Genomic DNA, 23,787 nt, shown 5'->3' with positions numbered 1-23,787 from the left:
ATCTTTCATAAACAATCGGGGGCAGTACACAGGCCTCGGTCTCATACAAAAAATTACACCTCAGTCACAGAAGCCTGGTTGACAAGATATTAAAAGATACTCAAATGCTGTCATTTTAAGGAGCACCTAAAAAGGGCAGATGAACAAGCACGAGCAGGCAATGATTTTAAACATAGCAACAAAGTATAAACATTACGACACAAAGTGCTGGTGTACATTACTTCGTAGAAAAATTAGTAGATTTAAAAAAAATCACAAACTCGTAAAAAGTTCTGATGAAAAGTGATATTTCTGAAATATTAACACTGTTGTTGCTGCTGAGTATCTCCTATGTTTCCTAACAACCTATTTGTTCTACTTCTGCAAGGAGATATTACGACAGACAATAAACAAGCAATGCCTTAACAGGAGAAATCACAGCTGCAATAAAAAATAAAGTAAAAAACAAGCCAACAACTCATTAACTGTAACTATTAAGTCATGTGACATAGAAACAGGCCCAACTCATCCGATCAAGGTGACCCATCCAAGCTAGTCCCATTTGCCCATATTTAGCCCATATCCCTCCAAACCTTTCATATCCATGTACCTGACCAAATGACTTTCAAATATTATTATTGTACCTGCCTCAACTACTTCCTCTGGCAGCTCATTCCATATAACCGCCATCCCGTGTAGAAAAAGTTACTGCTAAATTCCCACCCCACCACCTTAAACCTATGTCCTCTGATTCTTGATTCCCCTACTCTGGGTAAAAGGCTCAGTGCATTCAACTCATGATTTTATACACCTCAGTAAGATTCACCCTCAACCTCCTGCACTCCAAGGAATAGAGTCCTCGCCTAGTGTAGGTAGACACAAAATGCTGGAGTAACTCAGAGGGACAGACAGGCAGCATCTCTGGAGAAATGGAATGGGTGACGTTTCGGGTCGAGACAATAGATGCAGGAGTAAGCCAGCACCGCCATTCAATGTGATCATAGCTGATCATCTACAATCAGTAGCCCGTTCTTGCCTCCTCCCCATATCCCGACTCCGCTATTTGTAAGAGCCCTATCTAGCTCTCTCTTGTAAGCATCCAGAGAACCAGCCTCCACCGCCCTCTGAGACAGAGAATTCCACAGACTCACCACTCTCTGTGAGAAAAAAAGTGTTTCCTCGTCTCAGTTCTAAATGGCTTACTCCTTAGTATTCAGACCCTTCTTCAGACCCGGACTTCCAAGTCCTAACTTGCCCAGCCACTCCCTATCCACTCTGCAATTGTCTGTAGGATCGACGAGTTGTTTTCAGTTATCAGTTTTTGTTTTTTTAGGTGATTGGAGCAGAATTTGGCCATTCGGCCCATCGAGTCTACACCGCCCGCCACTCTATCTGTCCCTCCTAACCCCATTCTCCCGCCTTCTCCCTGTAACCCCTGACACCAGTGCTGATCAGGAACCTATCTATCTATCTATCTATGTATCTCTGTCTTGGTTGGGGTAAGTTTTGAGGCGGCGCTGCTTCCCCAGGGCCGGACCTTTACCTCAGGTTCATCGGTCTGAGCCGCACCGCCACCTTCACCGAGGCCATGATTCATCACTTCCACCTTTCCAACGCCGGCGCCTCTCAAAGTGTTTGTTTACAACTGTTGGGTGCGGTGGACAGCGATCACGGGGCGTTTAAAACTTTCTGCACCACTCGGATCCGGCGCCGCCATCATCAACATCACCCGCGCGCTGCCGTTACCAACGGCCGCCAACTGGCGCCCGGTCCAGATCGAGCCGTAAACGCCAACCGCGCCCCGCGAGGCCCAAAACACCGCGGTACGTCCCGCCCACTCTCCTCCCCAACCCTCATTGGCCGACCGCGGCTGTGATTGACGGCGTGGCTCACCATTCACGACGGCCGTCCAGCCCGGGGCGGTGATTGACGGCACAACCCACCACTCACGGCGTACGTTCTGCCCCGGGGGGGCGGTGGGATTCCGCCATCCGTCCCCGCCCTCCCTCCCGTTGCCCCGGCAACGCCGTCGCTGCGCACAGTCGGACAGCAGCGAGTGTCATGGCGGCCGCAGGTGTGTGGCTTGTCCAGGCGACGTTGCTGCAACTTCACACACTCCTCTCGCAGGATGATGACTCAATCCCGGCAACGCCGATGATGAGAATTTTCTTTAGTCAGATGGTGGTGAATCTGTGAAATTCTTTGCCACAGACGGCTACAAGATACAAGATACAAGATACATTTAATTGTCATTTGGACCCCTTGAGGTCCAAACGAAATGTCGTTTCTGCAGCCATACATTACAAACACAGAGACCCAAGACACAACACAATTTACATAAACATCCATCACATCGCTGTGATGGAAGGCCAAATAACTTATCTCTCCAATGTCAGAGTCAAAGTCAAGCCCCCGGCTGGCGATGGCGATTGCCCTTGAGGCAAACGTCGCTGCGCACAGTCGGACAGCAGCGAGTATCATGGCGGCCGCAGGTGTGTGGCTTGTCCAGGCGACGTTGCTGCAACTTCACACACTCCTCTCGCAGGATGATGACTCAATCGTTCCATGAACGCCAGGTATTCATACAACAGTACAGCACCAGCAATAGGCTTTTCGGCCCGCAATGTCTTTAGGAAGGAGATGATGAGAATTTTCTTTAGTCAGATGGTGGTGAATCTGTGAAATTCTTTGCCACAGACGGCTGTGGAAGCCAAGTCAGTGGATATTATAAAAGGTACACAAAAAAGCTGGAGAAACAGTGGGTGCAGCAGCATCTATGGAGCGAAGGAAATAGGCAACGTTTCGGGCCAAAACCCTTCTTCAGACTGATGGGGGGGCGAGGAGAAGAAAGGAAAAAGGAAGAGGAGCCCTGGGGATGGGAGAAGACAGCAGGAGGGCAGAGGAAGGGGAGGGGACAGCAAGGACTAACAAAATTGGGAGAATTCAATGTGAATGCCCCCAGGATGCAGACTCCCCAAGCAGACGGAATATGAGGCGCTGTTCCTCCAATTTCCGGTGTTGCTCGCTCTGGCCATGGAGGAGACCCAGGACAGAGAGGTCGGATACGGAGTGGGAGGGGGAGTTGAAGTGCTGAGCCACCGGGAGGGCAGGTTGGTTATTGCGGACCGAGCTGAGGTGTTCGGCGAAACGATCGCCCAACCTCCGCTTGGTCTCACCGATATAGATCTGCTGACATCTCGAGCAGCGGATGCAATAGATGAGGTTGGAGGAGATGTAGGTAAACCTCTGTCGCACCTGGAACGACAGCTTGGGTCTTTGAATGGAGTCGAGGGGGGAGGTAAAGGGACAAGTTGCGGTTGCAAGGGAAAGTGCCCGGGGAGGGGGTGGTACGGGAGGGAAGGGAAGAATTGACAAGGGAATATTATAAAAGGACTGGACAAGCTAGATGCAGGAAAAATGTTCCCAATGTTGGGCGAGTCCAGAACCAGGGGGCACAGTCTTAGAATAAAGGGGAGGCCATTTAAGACTGAGGTGAGAAAAAACTTTTTCACCCAGAGAGTTGTGGAATTCCCTGCCACAGAGGGCAGTGGAGGCCAAATCACTGGATGGATTTAAGAGAGAGTTAGATAGAGCTCTAGGGGCTAGTGGAATCAAGGGATATGGGGAGAAGGCAGGCACAGGTAATTGATCAGCCATGATCGCAATGAATGGAGGTGCTGGCTGGAAGGGCCGAATGGCCTCCTCCTGTACCTATTTTCTATGTTTCTGTGATATATTTGAGGCAGGGATAGTTAGATTCTTGATTAATACGGTTGTCAGGGGATATAGGGAAAAGGCACGAGAATGGGGTTGAGAGGAAAAGATAGATCAGCCGTGATTGAATGATGAAGTAGATTTGATGGGCCTGATTCTGCCCCTATAATTTATGAATGTCTGTGCCGATCATGATGCCAAGATCAACTCTTATGAATAAGTTTATTGGCCAAGTATGTACTCATACAAGGAATTTGCCTTGGTGCTCCGCTCGCAAGTAACAACACGACATACAGAAACAAATAAGAATGACGCATAAAAAATTATACATTAATAATAAAACATTATAGTTTAAACATGTGAATGAAATAAAATACCAGAGGAAAAGGAGGCTACAGACTTTTGGTTATTGAGTAGTACTGCTGGTGAAAAAAAGCTGTTTTTATGTCTGGCTGTGGCGGCTATGACAGTCCGGAGTCGCCTTCCAGACGGAAGTGCTTCAAAGCGTTTGTGGCCAGGGTGAGAGGGATCAGAGATGATCTTGTCCGCTCGCTTCCTGGCCCTTGCAGTGTACAGTTCGTCAATGGGGGGCGAGTTGCAGCCAACAACCTTCTCAGCTGATCGGACGATTGCTGCAGCCTGCGGATGTCGTGCTTGGTGGCTGAGCCAAACCAGACCATGATGGAGAAGGTGAGGACAGACTCTACGATGGCAGTATAGAATTGGACCATCATTGCCTATGGCAGATTGTGTTTCTCTAGCTGCCGTAGGAAGTACATCCTCTGTTGGGCCTTTTTGACTGTTGAGTCGATAGTGGCCTCCCATTTCAGGTCCTTGGAGATGATGGTTCCAAGGAACTTAAAATACTCCACAGATGTGACTGATGTTGTTGATGGTAAGTCGGAGGGGGGGAGGGGGAGCTCTCCTAAAGTCTACTATCAATTCCACTGTCTTAAGAGCATTGAGCTCCAGGTTGGAACAAAGGCACCAGGACGCCAGCTGTGTCACTTCTTGTCTGTAGGTAGATTCCTCCCCATCCTGGATCAGTCTAATCAAGGTTGTGATGTCCACAAACTTGAAAAGCTTGACAGAGGAGTCTGTGGAGCTGCAGTCATTGGTGTAGAGAGAGTAAAGGAGAGGAAAGAGTACGCAGCCTTGCGGTGCTCCTATGCTGAGGATCTGTGGGTACGAGATGTGCTTTCCCAGCCTCACATGCTGCTTCCTGTCTGTCAGGAAGTTGGTGATCCACTGACAGAGGGGTTCAGGCACAGTGAACTTGGAGAGTTTGGAGTGTAGTAGCTCTGGCACAATGGTGTTGAATGCAGAGCTAAAATCAACAAACAAAATCCTGCAGGAAGGAACGGCGGAGAGAAGGAATGGGAAACGTCACCCAATTCTTCCACCTGTACATATCCACATCCTTCCATTTTTTCCCCTACACTCCCTACAATCAGTCTGAAGAAAGATACCCACCAGAAACGTCACCTATCCATGTTCTCCATAGATGCTACCTGACCCTGCTGAGTTACTCCAGTATCTTGTGTCTATGTAGCTGGTATCAGGCAACAGAATCATCCTACCACAACCGGAGAGCAGTCCTGAGCTACTATCTGCCTCATTGGAGACTCTTGGACTATCTATGATCAGACAGGAAGGCCGTCAGCATCCATAAAGACTCCTCACACCCTTGTAATGGACTGTTCGAACTACGTCCCTCCGGCAGACGTTACAAAGCCTTCTACGCCCGAACCTCCAGACTCAGGAACAGCTTCATTTCCAGAGCTATAGCGTCTCTGAACCGACCCTGCTGAGTGCCCCCCACCCCCCCCCTGGACTGTCTCCCTCGGATGGTCACGTCGCATAGACACATTTGCACTTTAGTCTATTTGAACTGTTTTGACTATTTGACTGTTCTTTTTACAATCCATGTTCTCGGGGTATATAAATCTAAATTTATTAGTTATTTATGTTATGACATCGGATGGAAGCTGCATACCAAATTTCGTTGCGCTTATGTGTAATGACAATAAAAGATATTATTATTATTATTATTACTTACTGGCTTTATCTTTCACTTAGAAACATAGAAAACATAGAAATTAGGTGCAGGAGTAGGCCATTCGGCCCTTCGAGCCTGCACCGCCATTCAATATGATCATGGCTGATCATCCAACTCAGTATCCCGTACCTGCCTTCTCTCCATACCCCCTGATCCCCTTAGCCACAAGGGCCACATCTAATTCCCTCTTAAATATAGCACTTAATGTTATTCACTTTATTCCCTTTATCATGTATCTGTACGTACACTGTCAATAGCTTGATTGTAATCATATATTGTCTTTCCGCTGACTGGTTAGCGCACAACAAAAGCTTTTCACTGTACCTCGGTACACGTGACAATAAACGAAACTACACTATATCTTTGGTATAATGTAGCTCTATATATTCATATATCCATATGCCTATCCAAAAGTTTCTTAAACTCCATTATCTATCTGCTTCCACCACCACCCCTGGCAGTACGTTCCAGGCACTCGCCACCTTCTGTATTAAAAAAACTTGTCCCGCAGATCTCCTTTAAATTTTGTTCCTCTCACCTTAAAGCTGTATCATAGAAACATAGACATAGAAATTAGGTGCAGGAGTAGGCCATTCGGCCCTTCGAGCCTGCACCGCCATTCAATATGATCATGGCTGATCATCCAACTCAGTATCCCGTACCTGCCTTCTCTCCATACCCCCTGATCCCCTTAGCCACAAGGGCCACATCTAACTCCCTCTTAAATATAGCCAATGAACTGGCCTCAACTACCCTCTGTGGCAGAGACCTCCAGAGATTCACCACTCTCTGCGTGAAAAAAGTTCTTCTCATCTCGGTTTTAAAGGATTTCCCTCTTATCCTTAAGCTGTGACCCCTTGTCCTGGACTTCCCTAACATCGGGAACAATCTTCCTTGCATCTAGCCTGTCCAACCCCTTAAGAATTTTGTAAGTTTCTATAAGATCCCCTCTCAATCTCCTAAATTCTAGAGAGTATAAACCAAGTCTATCCAGTCTTTCTTCATAAGACAGTCCTGACATCCCAGGAATCAGTCTGGTGAACCGTCTCTGCACTCCCTCTATGGCAATAATGTCCTTCCTCAGATTTGGAGACCAAAACTGTACGCAATACTCCAGGTGTGATCTCACCAAGACCCTGTACAACTGCAGTAGAACCTCCCTGCTCCTATACTCAAATCCTTTTGCAATGAAAGCTAACATACCATCCGCTTTCTTTACTGCCTGCTGCACCTGCATGCCTACCTTCAATGACTGGTGTACCATGACACCCAGGTCTCGCTGCATCTCCCCCTTTCCCAATCGGCCACCATTTAGATAATAGTCTGCTTTCACGTTTTTGCCACCAAAATGGATAACCTCACATTTATCCACATTATACTGCATCTGCCAAACATTTGCCCACTCACCCAGCCTATCCAAGTCACCTTGCAGTCTCCTAGCATCCTCCTCACAGCTAACACTGCCCCCCAGCTTAGTGTCATCCGCAAACTTGGAGATATTGCCTTCAATTCCCTCATCCAGATCATTAATATATATTGTAAATAGCTGGGGTCCCAGCACTGAGCCTTGCGGTACCCCACTAGTCACTGCCTGCCATTGTGAAAAGGACCCGTTTACTCCTACTCTTTGCTTCCTGTTTGCCAGCCAGTTCTCTATCCACATCAATACTGAACCCCCAATGCCTTGTGCTTTAAGTTTGTATACCAAGTTTGTATCCTCCAGTCTTTAACATTTCCATCTTTGGACAAAGGTTCTGACTGTCTACCATGTGCCTCATAATTTTATATCATTCCATCAGGTCTCCCCTCAGCCCCCCGATTCACCAGAAAATATACCACAATCCACTTTTTGCTCAACCTGTCCTTATAAGTAGACCTCCTTATAAGTAATACCATGTAATCCAGGCAGCATTCTGTAAACCTATATATTCTCCCCAAAGCCTGCATATCCTTCCTGCAATGGGACGACCAGAACTGAACACAATATTCCAAATGTGGTCTAACCAAAATCCTCCATGGCTACAACATAATTTCATGACACTTATACTCAATGCCCTGACCGATGATGGCGTCCCATGCACCTTTACTTCTCATCTACTTGATTCATTACCATTTACTTCATTTCCTAAAGGAACACAAAATCGAAACCTATAAAGTACGAAAGTAAGTAAGTAAGTAATTTTTATTTATATAGCACGTTTAAATCAACTTGCGTTGAAACCAAAGTGCTTTACATAGAAGAAATTAGGTTTCCATACATCCATAAAAAATTTAAAAAAATTAAAATTACACAACACACTATAGAATTTAACATGAACATCCACTGTGAGGAAAGGCACTAAAAAGTTCAGTCCTCTTCCTCTGTGTTCACCCGAGGTCGGAGCCTATTTGAGGCCTCCGCAGTCGCCGCAACGGCAGCCCGATGTTACAGCCCTTCTCGCCGGATGATGGAGTTCCAGCATCGGGAGAACACTCTTCAGCTGCTTGGAGTGTCTTGAACGGCCACTTCCTCCCTGGAGACCGAAAAAGGACTGATCGAATTAAATCAAATAGCTTTTGTTCGGAATTGACAGTTGAAGGCTGGATAGGAGAAACTAAAGTAGGGCATATGGCTTGAGTCTGCTCCTTTATTCATTGTCATGGGTGATTTGTTACCTGATCTAATTTCCCACCTGATGATATGTCCCTTCATCCAAAATATAACAATGTCAGCTTTGAATTCCCATTTCTAAATGTTTGATGGTTACACAAAAAAGCTGGAGAAACTCAGCGGGTGCAGCAGCATCTATGGAGCGAAGGAAATAGGCAACGTTTCGGGCCGAAACCCTTCTTCAGACTGATTCTTGGGCGGGGACAAGAAAGGAAAAAGGTGAGCTCCAGCTTTATTGTCCACTGAGTTTCTCCAGCTTTTTTTGTCCGCTGAGTTTCTCCAGCTTTTTTGTCCGCTGAGTTTCTCCAGCTTTTTTGTCCGCTGAGTTTCTCCAGCTTTTTTGTGTAACCTGATGCTGCTGCACCCGCTGAGTTTCTCCAGCTTTTTTGTGTAACCTTCGATTCTCCAGCATCTGCAGTTCCTTCTTAAACTCTAAATGTTTGATGTTCCCCAACCTTTATCTAACATTGGTTTACTATTCTTATCAAATCTCACAGCATATTTCCCCATATGATACTTCATCTACCATCTTCTTTTCCCAAAATGTAACCTATCTGTGTCCTTTGTAAACTCTCAGTATTATCCTCACAGCTTATTCTTGCTGCTTGTTTTCTGCCAACAGCAAAACTGGGCATATTACTTTCTGTCTATTTATCAGCCTGTTATGCAAATACGTGGTAGCCTAATACTGAATACGTTGAAACTGACTGTCAATGTGACAAATGCATATTAATCCCTAATCTTTAATGTCTGTCCTTTATTGCCATCTATTTCTGTTAATACATAACACATTAAACAAGGAAGGTGTCTTTTATATAAAACTCTCATCAAATGCCTTTAGAAAATACAGATATAGAACATAGAACAATACAGCACAGGAACCGACCAGCCCCAATGCCCATGTAAGATATTAAATGGTCCCTCCCTTTCAACCCTGCTAATAAGCGAGTTCGGTATTCCGAAAAATGCTAGGAATCATGCGATTTGTCAAAGGTCATTCGCGATAAAGAAAAAGTGAACGGCGCTGTCTGTATAAACTGTATAAATTCTTATCTTTATTCAGAATTTATGTGTAAAAATATATTTAATATGACGAACGGGGGTGCCAGGTAGCAGGAGAGCGGGGTGTAACAGCGAGAGAGAGGGGGCAGATGCGAGTGGGAGACAGGGGGAGAGATTGGACCGGCGGAGAGACATTCTCGGCAGACACTCAGACCCGCAGCCAGGATCGAGCCCAGGTCTCCAGCGCCGCTAGTGCTGCCAAACTGGTACTGGACCGTCCCATCCCCGCCCAAGGAGCGCCCGGAGACGTATGGTGCGACCCCGGACTGACGGGACACCGGCCTGGAGCAGCGGTGGCCACAGGCCCACAGCCAGCGCGGAGAGGAAGCGCCAACTCAGATTCAGATTCAGATTCAGATTCAATTTTAATTGTCATTGTCAGTGTACAGTACAGAGACAACGAAATGCATTGCAACCCAACTCCCGAGACAACTGCAACCCAACTCCCGAGGAATCCGCTCCCCAACATGCCGGGGACCGCCAGCCGCACCCCCGCCCTACCCGGCGCCGGCGAAAACCAAGCACCAGCCATCACCGGGGACACACACAAAACGTTGCAGCAATTCAGCGGGTCTGGCAGCATCCCAGGAGAAAAGGAATGGATGACGTTTCAGGTCGAGACCCTTCTCCAGAGATGTTGCCTGAACCGCCAAGCCACCGCACCACCCCGTTTGCATCCCCGCCGATGACCGGTGCTCGGCACCGAGCGGGGGCGACCGATAGCCAGTGGACAAGGTGATAGGTGCAGCCGACAGTCCCCGGCCCGCCGGAGAACGGCCCTAACTGGGAACCAGAGCAGATTGTCTGATGTGTTTTCTAATTTGTAACCTATAAATAACACGATTTCCATATTTCTTTGAGTTTTAAGAAGAGCTGAGCTGCATTTTTCCAACAACTGATGTCACATGTCACATTAATGGAACTACTGTTCCTTCTTTCATCTCCCTTTCAATAATGGTGTTGCATTTTCTACCTAATCTATAAAGAATGATCTAATATCTGAGAGATACTACAAGCTTATCACAAATTCATCCGTTATCTGAGCTGTCACCTCTCAACCAGGAATGGAATCGGGTCCAATAGATTTGTTGTGAAGTTTAGCAATTTTGCTTGAAGTTTATTACTCTCCATCACATGTCAAACTGGAGGTAAAAAGATTGTTTTTAGATCTGTGAATAGGAATAGAGGATAAAGGTGATGACAGATGAAACTTTTTGCAGTTCTAAGTTTTTATCATTGACATTCTGTCATTCTTTTTTACTCATTGTTTCCATCACAATGTCAACTGCCTTTGCTCTCCATCTTATTATAAACATATTTTCAAAACTCTGTGTCAGAGTTTGTGAAAAAGATTGTTGTTCATCAAAATATAGTTGCTGCATGTCCATTTGGGTCTACATGAATAGGAATAGAGGGTTTTGTTAAAGGACTGAAAAACAGAAATAAAAATTAATGAAACTTTTTCAGGTTAGTAGACTAGTTCTAGTGGGATGCCACTGGGTTCAGTATTGGGCTTTGTGCTATCATAATTTACATAAAAGACAGAACGTGGCATGTCTAATTTAGCCAAACAGTATTTTTAGGTATTATCTTTTTATGGAGTTACAGAAAATCTTAGGTTTTTACATTGTTTGCTAGCTTATTCTCAGCATTTATCTTATCTTATCTTTACCCGACCCAGAGACCTTACAGGCTGCAGGGTTCAGTTATACACAAGTGCAGCTGTTACAGTGCATCAAGTCATTCTACCTGCTGTGACCCAGAGTTTGCACTGAAATTCCCAGAGCCATTGTAATTTTCACAATATCAATCCAACTGTAGAGTTGCTGCATGTGTAGAGTTGCTGCCTTAGAGACACCAGTTCGATCTACAGGTGCTGCTGTACGTTCGCCCTGTGACCGTGTGGGTTTTCCCCAGGTTCAATAGTTGAACCTGAGGCCATTGAAAAACAGAAACACAATCCTCAAATTCCATAACTGATTAGGAGGTGACACAAACCACGGAATCTGCAAAACCAAAGCGGCGAATCCTGCGTTATGATCGTTCGGGTGACTGAAATTAGTTCTTGCAGAATTCACAAATCGCTACCCTTAAAATTTACAATGCAGAATAAAATTAGATCTCACAGAACTTGTGTGAATGAAAAGCAAAATTGACACATTTTTTTCAACCAACATTTCTTCATGCAATCACAGGTGACAGTGCTTCATACTGCTGAAAATTGCAATGCAGCCCATTTTCAAGGAACATATGCCCCTCCCCCACAGTAATGCACGGATTGTCTGCAGTGATACTGATGCATTGCTGCTGCATTGTGACGGAAGATGCGCATAGGGTTGCCAACTGTCCCGTATTAGCCGGTACATCCCGTATATTAGGCTAAATTGGTTTGTCCCATACGGGACCGCTCTTGTCCTGTATTTGACTGTTACTACTCGGGTCGAGGGGACTGTCGGGTCGGGTCGCATCCGGCCCCGCCTCACCCATCCCGACGTAGTGCAGCCCATGGAGTGCAGCAGCAGCGCCTCGCCTGTGGACCCGTCGATCGGCAGCCCGGCCAGCTGTCCGACCTTCGGATCTTCGCTGACCACCGACACCACCACCACCCCTCCTTCTCATGGCCGATCATCGGTTTACGCACGACGTTGCGCGGCCTGGGCCAAAACTCCTCAGCTGGCCCGCCTGCTGGGCTTTGTGTGCAGTCCAGCACCCGGGCCAACTCATCATTCACCCAGCCACGGCCGAGTCGGTCAACGAATTGCGGTCGGGAATTTGTCACTTATTTTGACCGTCTGTCCCTTATTTGGGAGTGAGAAAGTGGCAACCCTAGATGTGCATGACTGCACCGCTTCTCCCTTTTGCTGCAAAAGGACCCTTGGTGACTGCATTGAGTGCACATTTTGGTTTATGTAGAAGCTTATTTGCCCATTAAGATACCCATCAGCTTTCGACATTTTCCTTGCATATAAAACCAAAATAAATCAGAATACAGCTCTGTACTCAGTTTTATTTATTTTCGCTTTAGTATAGAACAAGCCCTTCACTCTGCGAAGTCCATGCTGACCATTGATCACCTGCTCACACTAGTTCTATGTTACCTCACGATTGGATTCACTCCCTATAATTCCCATTTTATCGAGATCAATTAACCTACAAATCCTCACGTCTTAAGGGTGTGGTAGGAAACCGGAGCGCCCGGAGACATTCCACGTGGTCACAGGGAGAAGATACAAACTCCCCACAGACATCACGTGACGTCAGGATTCCAGGTCTCAGACGCTGTGAGGCAGAAGCTCTACCAGCTGTTTTACTTTCCCAGAAAAAAACATTTTATTTCAGTATCATGACTTTTGAAATCCTGATGTTTACACCTTCTCCCTGGGCCATAAGACATAGGAGCAGAATTAGCCATTCGGCCCATCAAATCTTCTCCGCCTTTCAATCATGGCTGATCTAGTTTTCCCTCTCAACCCCATTCTCCTACCTTCCCATAATCTTTCATGCCTTTACTAATCAATAACCTATCAATCTCTGCTTTAAAAATACTCAATGTCTTGGCCTCCACAGCAATCTGTGGCAATGAATTGCACAGATTCACCAGCCTGTGGCTAAATACGTTTCTTCTCATCTTCATTCTAAAGGTATGTCCTTTTATTTTGAGGCTGTACCCTCTGGTTCTAGACTCTCCTATTACTGGAAACACCCTTTCCATGTGCACACTAGGTCAGGATTTCTAATGGCTATTTTGATTTTTCTCAAGATCCCAAAGATGTACAGGTTGTTCACTACTATAAATTATCTCTAAGCATAATAGGTTAGTTGCAAAAGAAGCAAAAAGGAGATGGTGAACATGTCACAGGATGAAAGGAGAACGGGACTGTTGAGATTGCTCTGCTGGGAGGCAGCATGGATTAGATGGACAGACTGGCGTCCTGTGCCTTAATATACAAAAAAAACCTTCTGTGATAGATCAAAGCAGTCAGATCCAGTAAAAGCAGCCCGCTTAATAAATTTCAAATTAGACCTTTTGCAGTTATTGAGCTAAACTTTAAGTTCGCATTTGCAGTATTTTACTGCCCTGCAGTGGTTGATACAAGGTAATTTATTCAATCAACTGATGTGTTTAATACCTACTATTAAAAAGGTGGCCTAAAAGTTTGTATGCATTTGAAGCAGATTTATCTTTTTTGTAGGATGGCAATAATGTTAACTGTTTCTTTCAAAACCGAATCAGGAATTGGCACCTTCTACAAATAGCAAGCAGCTGCCTTGTAAAAAAAAATCTATTACAGCTGTGTGAAGTCTGTTTATATCTTTGGGTCAACAGATGAATTGATTTTCTGTTGGGTTAAGAAACCAATGAACAAGTTCTGCTTCTCCAAATAGTATGAAGAGTTTCTACAACTAAATAAATTACAGTTGAGTATCTGGCTTTTGAATGTCCTAGGACATTTCTTGAAAGATCTTGTAATAGATGGAATAAATGCTTTGAGATTTCTATGACTTTGCTGTAGCATTGTGCTTTTTAAAAGAGGCCACATCAAGAGTACCAAAATGGCTTCCTTTACATCAGTGAGACCAAGCCTGGACTCGGCGACCGTTTTGCCAAACACTTGCACACAGTCTGACTAGGTCTGCTCGATCTCCCGATTGCCAACCAATGAACTCCTCTTCCCATTCCCATACTGATCTTACTATCCTGGGCCTCCTCCATTGCCACATTGAGTCCACACACAAACTGGAGGAGCAGCATCTCATATTGCAGAAAGCAACGAGTGCGAATAAAGGGGGACTTTTATAGTTTGCTGCTGGTGACCAGTGGCGTCCTGCAGGGTTCAGTGTTAGATCTGTTACTTAATGATCTGAATGATGGAAATTGTGGTTTTGTGGCCAAGTTTGCAGATGATATGAAGATAGATGGAGGGCCAGATGTTGTTGAAGAAGCGGGAATGCTGGAGAAGATCTTGGACAAATTCGTAGAGTGAGCAAGGAAGTGGCAAATTCAAAGTTTGAAAAAGGGTCTCGACCTGAAATGTCACCCATTCCTTCTCTCCAGAGATGCTGCCTGCACCGCTGAGTTGCTCCAGCTTTTTGTGTCTATGGTTTAAACCAGCATCTGCAGTTAGAAACATAGAAATAGATGCAGGAGTAGGCCATTCGGCCCTTCGAGCCTGCACCACCATTCAATATGATCATGGCTGATCATCCAACTCAGTATCCTGTACCTGCCTTCTCTCCATAACCCCTGATCCCTTTAGCCACAAGGACCACATCTAACTCCCTCTTAAATATAGCCAATGAACTGGCCTCAACTATCTTCTGTGGCAGAGAGTTCCAGAGATTCACCACTCTCTGTATGAAAAATGTTTTTCTCATCTCGGTCCAAAAGGATTTCCCCTTTATCCTTAAACTGTGACCCCTTGTCCTGGACTTCCCCAACATCGGGAACAATCTTCCTGCATCTAGCCTGTCCAACCCTTTAAGAATTTTGTAAGTTTCTATAAGATCCCCCCTCAATCTTCTAAATTCTAGTGAGTTCCTTCCTACACAATGGAAAATTGAATATGGCGTAGCGAAATGTTTGGTCATGCACTTTGGTAGAAAGAAGAAAGTAGACTACTTGTAGTGGCAGATTATTATATCATTCAAGGAAATTCAAGGAATTTCTTCCGCTAGCCACTATGACTGAAGGCAATGGGTAAGGAGATATCCTCGTTACGCATGTGAGCTCTCCACGAGACATTCAATGCCGTCGAAAAATAAATCTTCAAAACACAGTCACATGATTAATAGTTTCTTTATTGTCGTAGTAAAAACAGTGAGATATTCATCCAAACTTCTTCTTGGTTAAGTACATTTTAATCTTACTCGTAGTCAAATTCCATGATAAAACTTAGCACTAGCATAATTCAGTTTAAAAAGATGTACAAAAACACTTGTTTAAAAGGATATTGGGATGAGGATAGGTAATTGTGATATTTGCTATACTGATTGTGTTGGGAAGGGTTATTATAGAGTGATGAGTTGTAAATATGACTAAGATACTGTATAGTATATGCGGGTTTTTTTCCTTTTCTTTTTATTTTTTTATTTTTTGTATGGCTTTGTAAATATTTGATTAGTGTTCAAATGTAAATAATTTGGTGTTCATATAGTGGCTGGTGTACATATGGTGTACATATAGCTGCTAAATTTGTATAAGATAATTACAAGCAGTTGAATAAGGGGTGGGAATTAATAAGCTTTGGCTTCTTCCTGCTCCTTTTCGGACACATATGATTTCATTTATTTATAGATATTGTTTATGACACTTTATAAATATTTTTGTTTTGTTTTTTGTATGCTGTTTCACACTTGCTTTTTATTCTTTTATTATGTTCAAAATAAATAATAAAATAAAATAAGAAAATAAAATAAACTCGTGCATGGTCAAAAGCTGTGCCTTCCCGAGGCCTCCTCCGAACTAACTAAAACGAACTCGCTTGTCTGCGTGAAAAATCCCAGCCACAAACACGCCTCCAACTACGTAATAAATCCCACCCACATAATTACAGGCAGATAAAATTTAAAGGTAAATGGTTGTAATTATAACATACTGAGCTAAATGGCTACTACACTACTTTCTAAATGGGGAGAGAATTCAGAAATCAGAGATGCAGAGAGACTTGAGAGTGCTGGAGCAGGATTCCCAAAAGGTTAATTTCCAGGCAAAAGTGCATCTATGGCGTGAAGGAAATAGGCAACATTTCGGGCCAAAACCCTTCTTCAGTACCTTCGATTTTCCAGCATCTGCAGTTCCTTCTTAAACAGGTTAATTTCTAGGTTGAGTCGGCAGTTGTGAAGGCAAATGCAACACTAGCATTCATTTCAAGGGAACTAGAATATAAAAGCATGGATGTAATGCTGAGATTTTAGAAGGTGAAACTACATTTGGATTATGGTGAGCAATTTTGGGCCCCATATCTGAGGAAGGAAGTGCTGATTTTGGCGGGGGTCCAAAGGAGGTTTGCGAAAATGATCTTGGGGATGATTGGGTTAACATATGAGGAGTGTTTGAAGGTTCTGGTTCTTGCTGGATCTGGCTTGAAGGTTCCAGGACTTGCTGGAATTTAGAAGGTTGAGGGGGGATCTCATTGAAACCTACCGGATAATGAAAGGCCTATATAGCGTGGATGCTTAAAGGATGTTTCCAGTAATGGGAGAGTCTACAACCAGAGGGCACAAATGGACATATATTTCAAATTGAGATGAGGAGGAATTCCTTTAGCCAGTGGGTGGTGAATCTGTGGAATTCATTGTCACAGGTGGCTATGAAGACCAAGATATTAGGTATTTTTAACGCAGAGATTGTTGGGTTCTTGATTAGGAAGAGCTTCAAAGGTTACAGGAGAAGGCAGGAGAATGGGGTTGAGAGGGAGATATAGATTAGCTATGGTTGAACAGTAGAGTAGACTCGATGGGCTGAATGGCCTAATTGTGCGCCAACATCGTCTGGTTTTATTGTCTAAATATTGTCTGACTTGCTCCGAATTTCAGATATTCTCTATTTTTATGTCTCTGACATTGAAAAAACTAATCATTAAAAAATAAACACACCTAAAAAGTTTCAGGTCCAAAAAATAAAAAAAGTGTAGTTTTGTGTATTGGTGTGAATCCTGACATTTATGAAGGTTTTATAAATTCTCCAAGGCTCTTAAATGAACAAGTAATAAATAATGTGCCACTTTGCTGTCTCTCTCTTCCTTCTGGGATGAATGGAGTAATTGAAAGGTTGTGCTTTGTCAGGATGTTGGGTATGTTTACCAGGCAGATGTCCCCATGTACTCACTAGGGAATGAGGAACTATGTGCTCTGCGACCTGACGCTTGGAAATCAACCTTGGAGCAAAGCGTGCAAACCACAGATGAGAATACTGACCCGCTGAGATAGTCCAGCACTTTGTGTCCTTCTTTGCATTGCTTACATAGTAGTGATAGGCCTGCAGAGCGTGGATGTGGGGAGGATGTTTCCATTAGTGTCAGAGTCCAGGATCAGAGTCCACAGTGGAGTCTGTGGAATTCTCTGCCTCAGAGGGCGGTGGAGGCTGGTTCTCTGGATGCTTTCAAGAGAGAGCTAGATAGGGCTCTTAAAAATAGCATGGTCATGGGATATGGGGAGAAGGCAGGAATGGGGTACTGATTGTGGATGATCAGCCATGATTACATTGAATGGTGGTGCTGGCTCGAAGGGCTGAATGGCCTACTCCTGCACCTATTGTCTATTGTCTATTGTCTACTGTTACAGCTTCAGAATAAAAGGACGGTCCTTTAGGAAGATGTGGGGGAATGTCTAAGTCAGAATTTAATGCCACAGAAGGCTATGTAGGCCGAGTCAATGGATATCTTTAAGGTGATGATTGATAGGATTGGTAAGGGTGTCAAGGTTTATGGGGAGGAGGAAGGAGAATGGGGTTGAGAGGGAAAGAATGATCAGCCATGATTAAATGACGAAGTAGACTTGATGGGCCGAATGGCCTAATTCTGCTCCTACATCTTATGATGAATTTTTGGGAAGTCCTATTTGGAAATGTTTCTGTTATTTATGGCTGCCAGAATTTATCCAGAAAATATAGACCTATGTTTGTAATTTAAGAGGTGCAATTTAAACTTCTATTAGAAATTTTTTAGACATCTAAATTTATAAAAACAAAACTCTGTATTTGTGTTTAAAAATCACATACAAACATAATTTAAGGTTGACAGCAATGAATAGAAATTATTGTTGAAGAAGGGTTTCTTGCATGTTTATTACATTTGCACTTGGCAGCTTTGGTAAATACGTATTACATAGTGTAACAGAGTCTTAATTATGCTGAATGCAAATGTGGTGAAGTAATTCTGCCAAAATTTGTTTTGAGCAATAAAATGTGGCATTGAGAGGAACATATCTCTTGCGCAGTTTTAATTTGGCGAGCATAGCAGCCTAATTTTGTTGAATACCGGCAAATAAATGCATTAGCAAATATTTACCACAAAGATATACAACAATGTAATTATATAAAACCATATTATCTACGGGATAAAACTATTAAAATCCTTTAAACTTTAGACCCTAGTCTTTAAAGAGATCCAGCGTAGAATCAGGCCCTTTGGCCCACTGAGCCCATGCCAACCAGTGCTCACCCCTTACATTTGCACTATCCTATACGCTACGGGCAATTTACAGCATCTACCGAAGCCAATTAATCTACAAGGCTGAGTGCGTGTGGAAAGCAGGGCACCTATATAAAACCCATGCGGTCACAGGGAGAACGTACAAACTCCGTACAGACAGTAACCGTAGTCAGTATCGAACCCGGGTCTCTGGCACTGTGAGGCAGCAACTCTACCGCTGCACCACTGTGCCACCCAAAGAGTATTTTCCCATATCTATTTAAATAATAGCATATTCCATTTTCTTAAGGTCGTCCTTTTTTATTACTTGCAGGATCATGAACCTCAATTATGAAGTCTTTAGTTGCACAAAGGACTTGTTTTTTATATTGGTATTAAGGTTATTAATGTTTTGATTTTTTGTTTATTATCTATGCAAAAATGTGAGGTTGTCCACTATAAATGTGAGGTTATTCACTTTGGAGGCAAAAAGAAGGGGCAGAATATTATCTCAATGGGGTTAGTTTGGTAAGGGGGAGGTACAGCGATACATGGGTGTCCTTGTACACCGGTCACTGAAAGTTGGCTTACAGGTACAGCAGGCAGTGAAGAAAGCTAATGGAATGTTGGCCTTCATAACAAGAGGATTTCAGTATAGAAGTAGAATGGTTCTTCTGCAGTTGTATAGGGCTCTGGTAAGACCACATCTGGAGTATTGTGTACATAGAAACATAGAAAATAGGTGCAGGAGTAGGCCATTCGTGCCTGCACCGCCATTCAATATGATCGTGGCTGATCATCCAACTCAGTATCCTGTACCAGCCTTCTCTCCATACCCCCTGATCCCTTTAGCCACAAGGGCCACATCTAACTCCCTCTTAAATATAGCCCGTGAACTGGCCTCAACTACCTTCTGTGGCAGAGAATTCCACAGATTCACCACTCTCTATGTGAACTGCACAGTTTTGGTCTCCTAATTTGAGGAAGGACATCCTTGTGATTGAGGCAGTGCAGCGTAGGTTCACGAGATTGATCCCTGGGATGGCGGGACTGTCATATGAGGAAAGATTGAAAAGACTAGGCTTGTATTCACTGGAGTTTATAAGGATAAGGGGGAATCTTATACAGGTAGAAACATATAACATTATAAAAGGACTGGACAAGCTAGATGCAGGAAAAATGTTCCCAATGTTTGGCGAATCCAGAACCAGGGGCCACAGTCTTAGAATAAAGGGGAGGCCATTTAAGACTGAGGTAAGAAAAAATCTTTTCACCCAGAGAGTTATGAATTTGTAGAATTCCCTGACACAGAGGGCAGTGGAAGCCAAATCACTGGACGGATTTAAGAGAGAGTTAGATAGAGCTCTAGGAACTAGTGGAATGAAGGGATATGGGGAGAAGGCAGGCATGGGTTATTGATTGGGGACGATCAGCCATGAACACGATGAATGGCGGTGCTGGTTCGAAGGGCCGAATGGCCTCCTCCTGCACCTATTTTCTATGTTTCATATTGTGTTTACAGATTTGGTATGCTGCTGCAAGTAAGAATTTGATTGTTCTGTTGTCCGTACATAGGATAATTAAACACCATTGACTCTTTTGGCATTTGACTTGAAATGGATGAGTGGTTTTACTCAATGGAACAGATTTCAACATCATTTCCTTGAGCATACAAGTAAACAAGAAACTATTTGGGATTATTTAAGTGCTCTAATTCATGTATAGTTTCTTTATTGTACACATGTGTTTCTCTTTCATTTTCTATGCTAATGGGATGCTTATTGTTTTATTCGAGAGGCCACAGGCAAGACCAACATTTATTTTCCCAATTTCAAATGAAGTGAGAAAGCAGTTTAAGATTCCACAAGATATTGAATCACATATTGGCTAGGCAAGGTAAAAATTCCAGATTTTCTGCCTTGAAGGGCTCCAGTGAATGACAAGGTTTTTTTGTACCACAATAATTTATTTAATTATACATTTATTTTGATCAACTGTTCATTGCTGGCAATGTCTACATATTGACCATCAGTGAAAATGTCATTGCAGGTTATGTTAGTTTTCCATAAAAGTAGTTTCTTGAGGCTTTTTCTCATAACATGCTTAAATATTGACTCCCCCCCCCCCCCCCCTGTTTAGCTGATACACCCCCGTAACTATCAAATCTTCCCGCTAGCAATATCTCCAGCAATCTTCCAATCATCTGAATACAGTCAATTTACTTCAATGTGCTCCTAAACCTGTGATCTTCTGATAATTTCCACCAGAACACACATCTCCACTGGCCACTGTATTCCACAAACCTCAGCACCCATCACCTACATCCCATCCCTATGAGCAGATGATTTCCATGCTCACAATCAACGCCACCTTTTTCAAGGGCCCATCTTATTAGTCCCAATCACTAAATCCATCCATATCTCGGCAACTTCTTTCCCCCTCCAGTTTCTTTTTTGAAAAATGAAGCATTGATCTTGTTACACAACCAGTGAATTAATAATAAGTACACTTCAGATAAACTTGCGTTTTTCTAAATGACAAGTAAAATTGTATTGTATTATTGTAATCTTTTTTGTTTAGTTTTGTTTAGTTTAGTTTAGTTTAGTTCAGTTTAGTTTAGTTTAGAGATACAGCACGTAAATAGGACCTTCGGCCCACCGGGTCCGCGCCGATCAGCGATCCTTGCACACTAACACTATCCTACACCCACTACAGTGGCAGACAGGAAACAAAGAGTAGGGATTAACGGGTCCCTTTCAGAATGGCAGGCAGTGACTAGTTGGGTATCACAAGGCTCGGTGCTGGGACCGCAGCTATTTACAATATACATCGATGATTTAGATGAAGGGATAAGTAACATTAGCAAATTTGCAGATGACACAAAGCTGGGTGGCAGTGTGAACTGTGAGAAGATGCTATGAGAATGCAGGGTGACTTGGACAGGTTGGGTGAGTGGACAGTTGCATGGCAGATGCAGTTTAATGTGGATAAATGTGAGGTTATCCACTTTGGTAGCAAAAACAGGAAGGCAGATTATTATCTAAATGGTGTCAAGATGGGAAAAGGGGAAGTACAATGGGATCCGGGGATCCTTGTTCATCAGTCAATGAAAGTAAGCATGCAGCTACAGCAGGCAGTGAAGAAATCGAACGGCATGTTGGCCTTCATAACAAGAGGAGTTGAGTATAGGAGCAAAATGGTCCTTCTGCAGTTGTACAGGCCTCTAGTAAGACCACACCTGGAGTATTGTGTGCAGTTTTGGTCCTCTAATTTGAGGAAGGACATTCTTGCTATTGAGGGTGTGCAGTGTAGGTTTACCAGGTTAATTCCCGGGGAGGCGGGACTGTCATATGCTGAGAGAATGGAGTGAGCTGGGCTTGTATACTCTGGAATTTAGAAGGATGAGAGGGAATCTTATTGATACATATAAGATTATTAAGAGTTTGGACACGCTAGAGACAGGAAACATGTTCCCGATGTTGGGGGAGTCCAGAACCAGGGTCCACCGTTTAAGAATAAGTGGTAGGCCATTTAGAACAGAGATGATGAAACACCTTTTCACATAGAGAATTGTGAGTCTGTGGAATTCTCTGCCTCAGAGGGCGTTGGAGGCCGGTTCTCTGGATGCTTTCAAGAGAGAACTAGATAGGGCTCTTAAATATAGCGGAGTTAGGGGATATGGAGAGATGGCAGGAACGGGGATGATCAGCCATGATCACATTAAATGGTGGTGCTGGCTCGAAGGGCCGAATGGCCTACTCCTGCACCTATTGTCTATTGTCTATTTCTAGGGACAATTTTTACATTTACCAGGCCAATTAACCTACAAACCTGTACGTCTTTGGAATGTGTGAGGAAAACGAAGATCTCGGAGAAAACCCACGCAAGACACACGGGGAGAACGTACAAACTCCGTACAGACAGCTGCCGTAATCGGGATCGAACCCAGGTCTCCGGCGCTGCATTCAATCAATCAATCAATCAATCAGTTTTATTCGTCACTTGCACATAAAGTGCAAGTGAAATGAATTTGCTGTAGGGCAGCAACTCTGCCGCAGCGGCACCGTGACTGCCTTTCATTCCTTTGGTATTTACCTTAAATCTGCTGCCACTGGGTACAAATTTTCATTGTTTACTTTCCCAACCGTTCATGATTGTAATTTAACAAATCTCTTCTGTACCCTCTGGCTAGTTCAAATTCTGACATGACCTAGAAAAACATGTCAATTTTAATTGCATAGCACTGAAATGAACAACACTTAGTGATCAAGTTGCTGACTTTTTGAAGACTAAGGTTTGCAATATGCTTTATCAATAGCTTTCTTAAGTTATCCCACAACTTTCAAGGATAACAATGCAAGCGTTCATCCCCATCCCCAGATCTCAGTCTTCTTGCAGTTATCTTTACTATTCCACTATTTGGCCTGTTAAAATAAATAGTAGCATCAACCTCAAATGCACAGAGCATAGAAATGCCTGTTTTATCTCACTCAGACATCCACTAATCCATCCAGTTAATTGACAACATTTACTTGAGAGATACATATACAATCGTGGAAACAGGCCCTTTAGCCCACTGAGTCCGTGCCGACCAGCGATCACCCTGTACACCAGCACTCCCCTACACACTATTTGCAGTTTACAATTTTACAGAAGCCAATTAACCTACAAACTGTACGTCTTCGGAGAGTGGGATGAAACCAGAGCACCCAGAGAAAACCCACGTGGTCACAGGGAAATTATACAAACTCAGTACAGACAGCATCCATAGTGAGGGTTGAACCCGGATTCCTGCCGCTGTAAGGCAGCAACTCTACCGCTGCGCCACCGTGCCGCCCTTTGTCTGTGCCGATTCCTTTGTAGAGCTGATTAATTACTTCTAGTTCCTTGAACTTTTTTAATAGTACTTTATATTTCCCTTGAAGTATTGATATTGTTTGGGGGTTAATTTATAAAAAAAGATCTTGCATAACCATAATTAAAGCCTTCTACATTTGTCTGGCTACCTCAGAAGATCTATATGAACACCCCCAGGTCACTCTGCCATTTGTTCTATTTTATCAAATTACAGTACATGCCAGCGGCGAACTCTTAAAACCAGCGCTATAGTCCAGGTATCTCCTAAAGGAGAGTTATCCTGATGTTGAACAAAAGGCAAAGTGCTGGAGGAACTCAGCGGGTCTGGCAGCATC

At 43.8% G+C, this 23,787-nt stretch overlaps 1 protein-coding gene across 1 annotated transcript in view; it reads right to left on the bottom strand.

Moving 5' to 3' along the window:
* The window catches only part of kif16ba (kinesin family member 16Ba), a 123,672-nt gene extending 121,858 nt beyond the window's left edge, over window positions 1-1,814 (bottom strand). The window contains exon 1 of the mRNA XM_055638839.1: window positions 1,523-1,814. Within this exon, the coding sequence (XP_055494814.1) occupies window positions 1,523-1,569 (47 nt within the window). The 5' untranslated portion in view covers window positions 1,570-1,814. The remainder of the gene's footprint in view (window positions 1-1,522) is intronic.
* Between the last annotated feature and the right edge of the window lie 21,973 nt (window positions 1,815-23,787).

The sequence above is a fragment of the Leucoraja erinacea genome, chromosome 8 (assembly GCF_028641065.1).
Source record: "Leucoraja erinacea ecotype New England chromosome 8, Leri_hhj_1, whole genome shotgun sequence".
Taxonomy (NCBI): domain Eukaryota; kingdom Metazoa; phylum Chordata; class Chondrichthyes; order Rajiformes; family Rajidae; genus Leucoraja; species Leucoraja erinaceus.
This window is presented reverse-complemented; position numbering and strand designations above follow the sequence as displayed.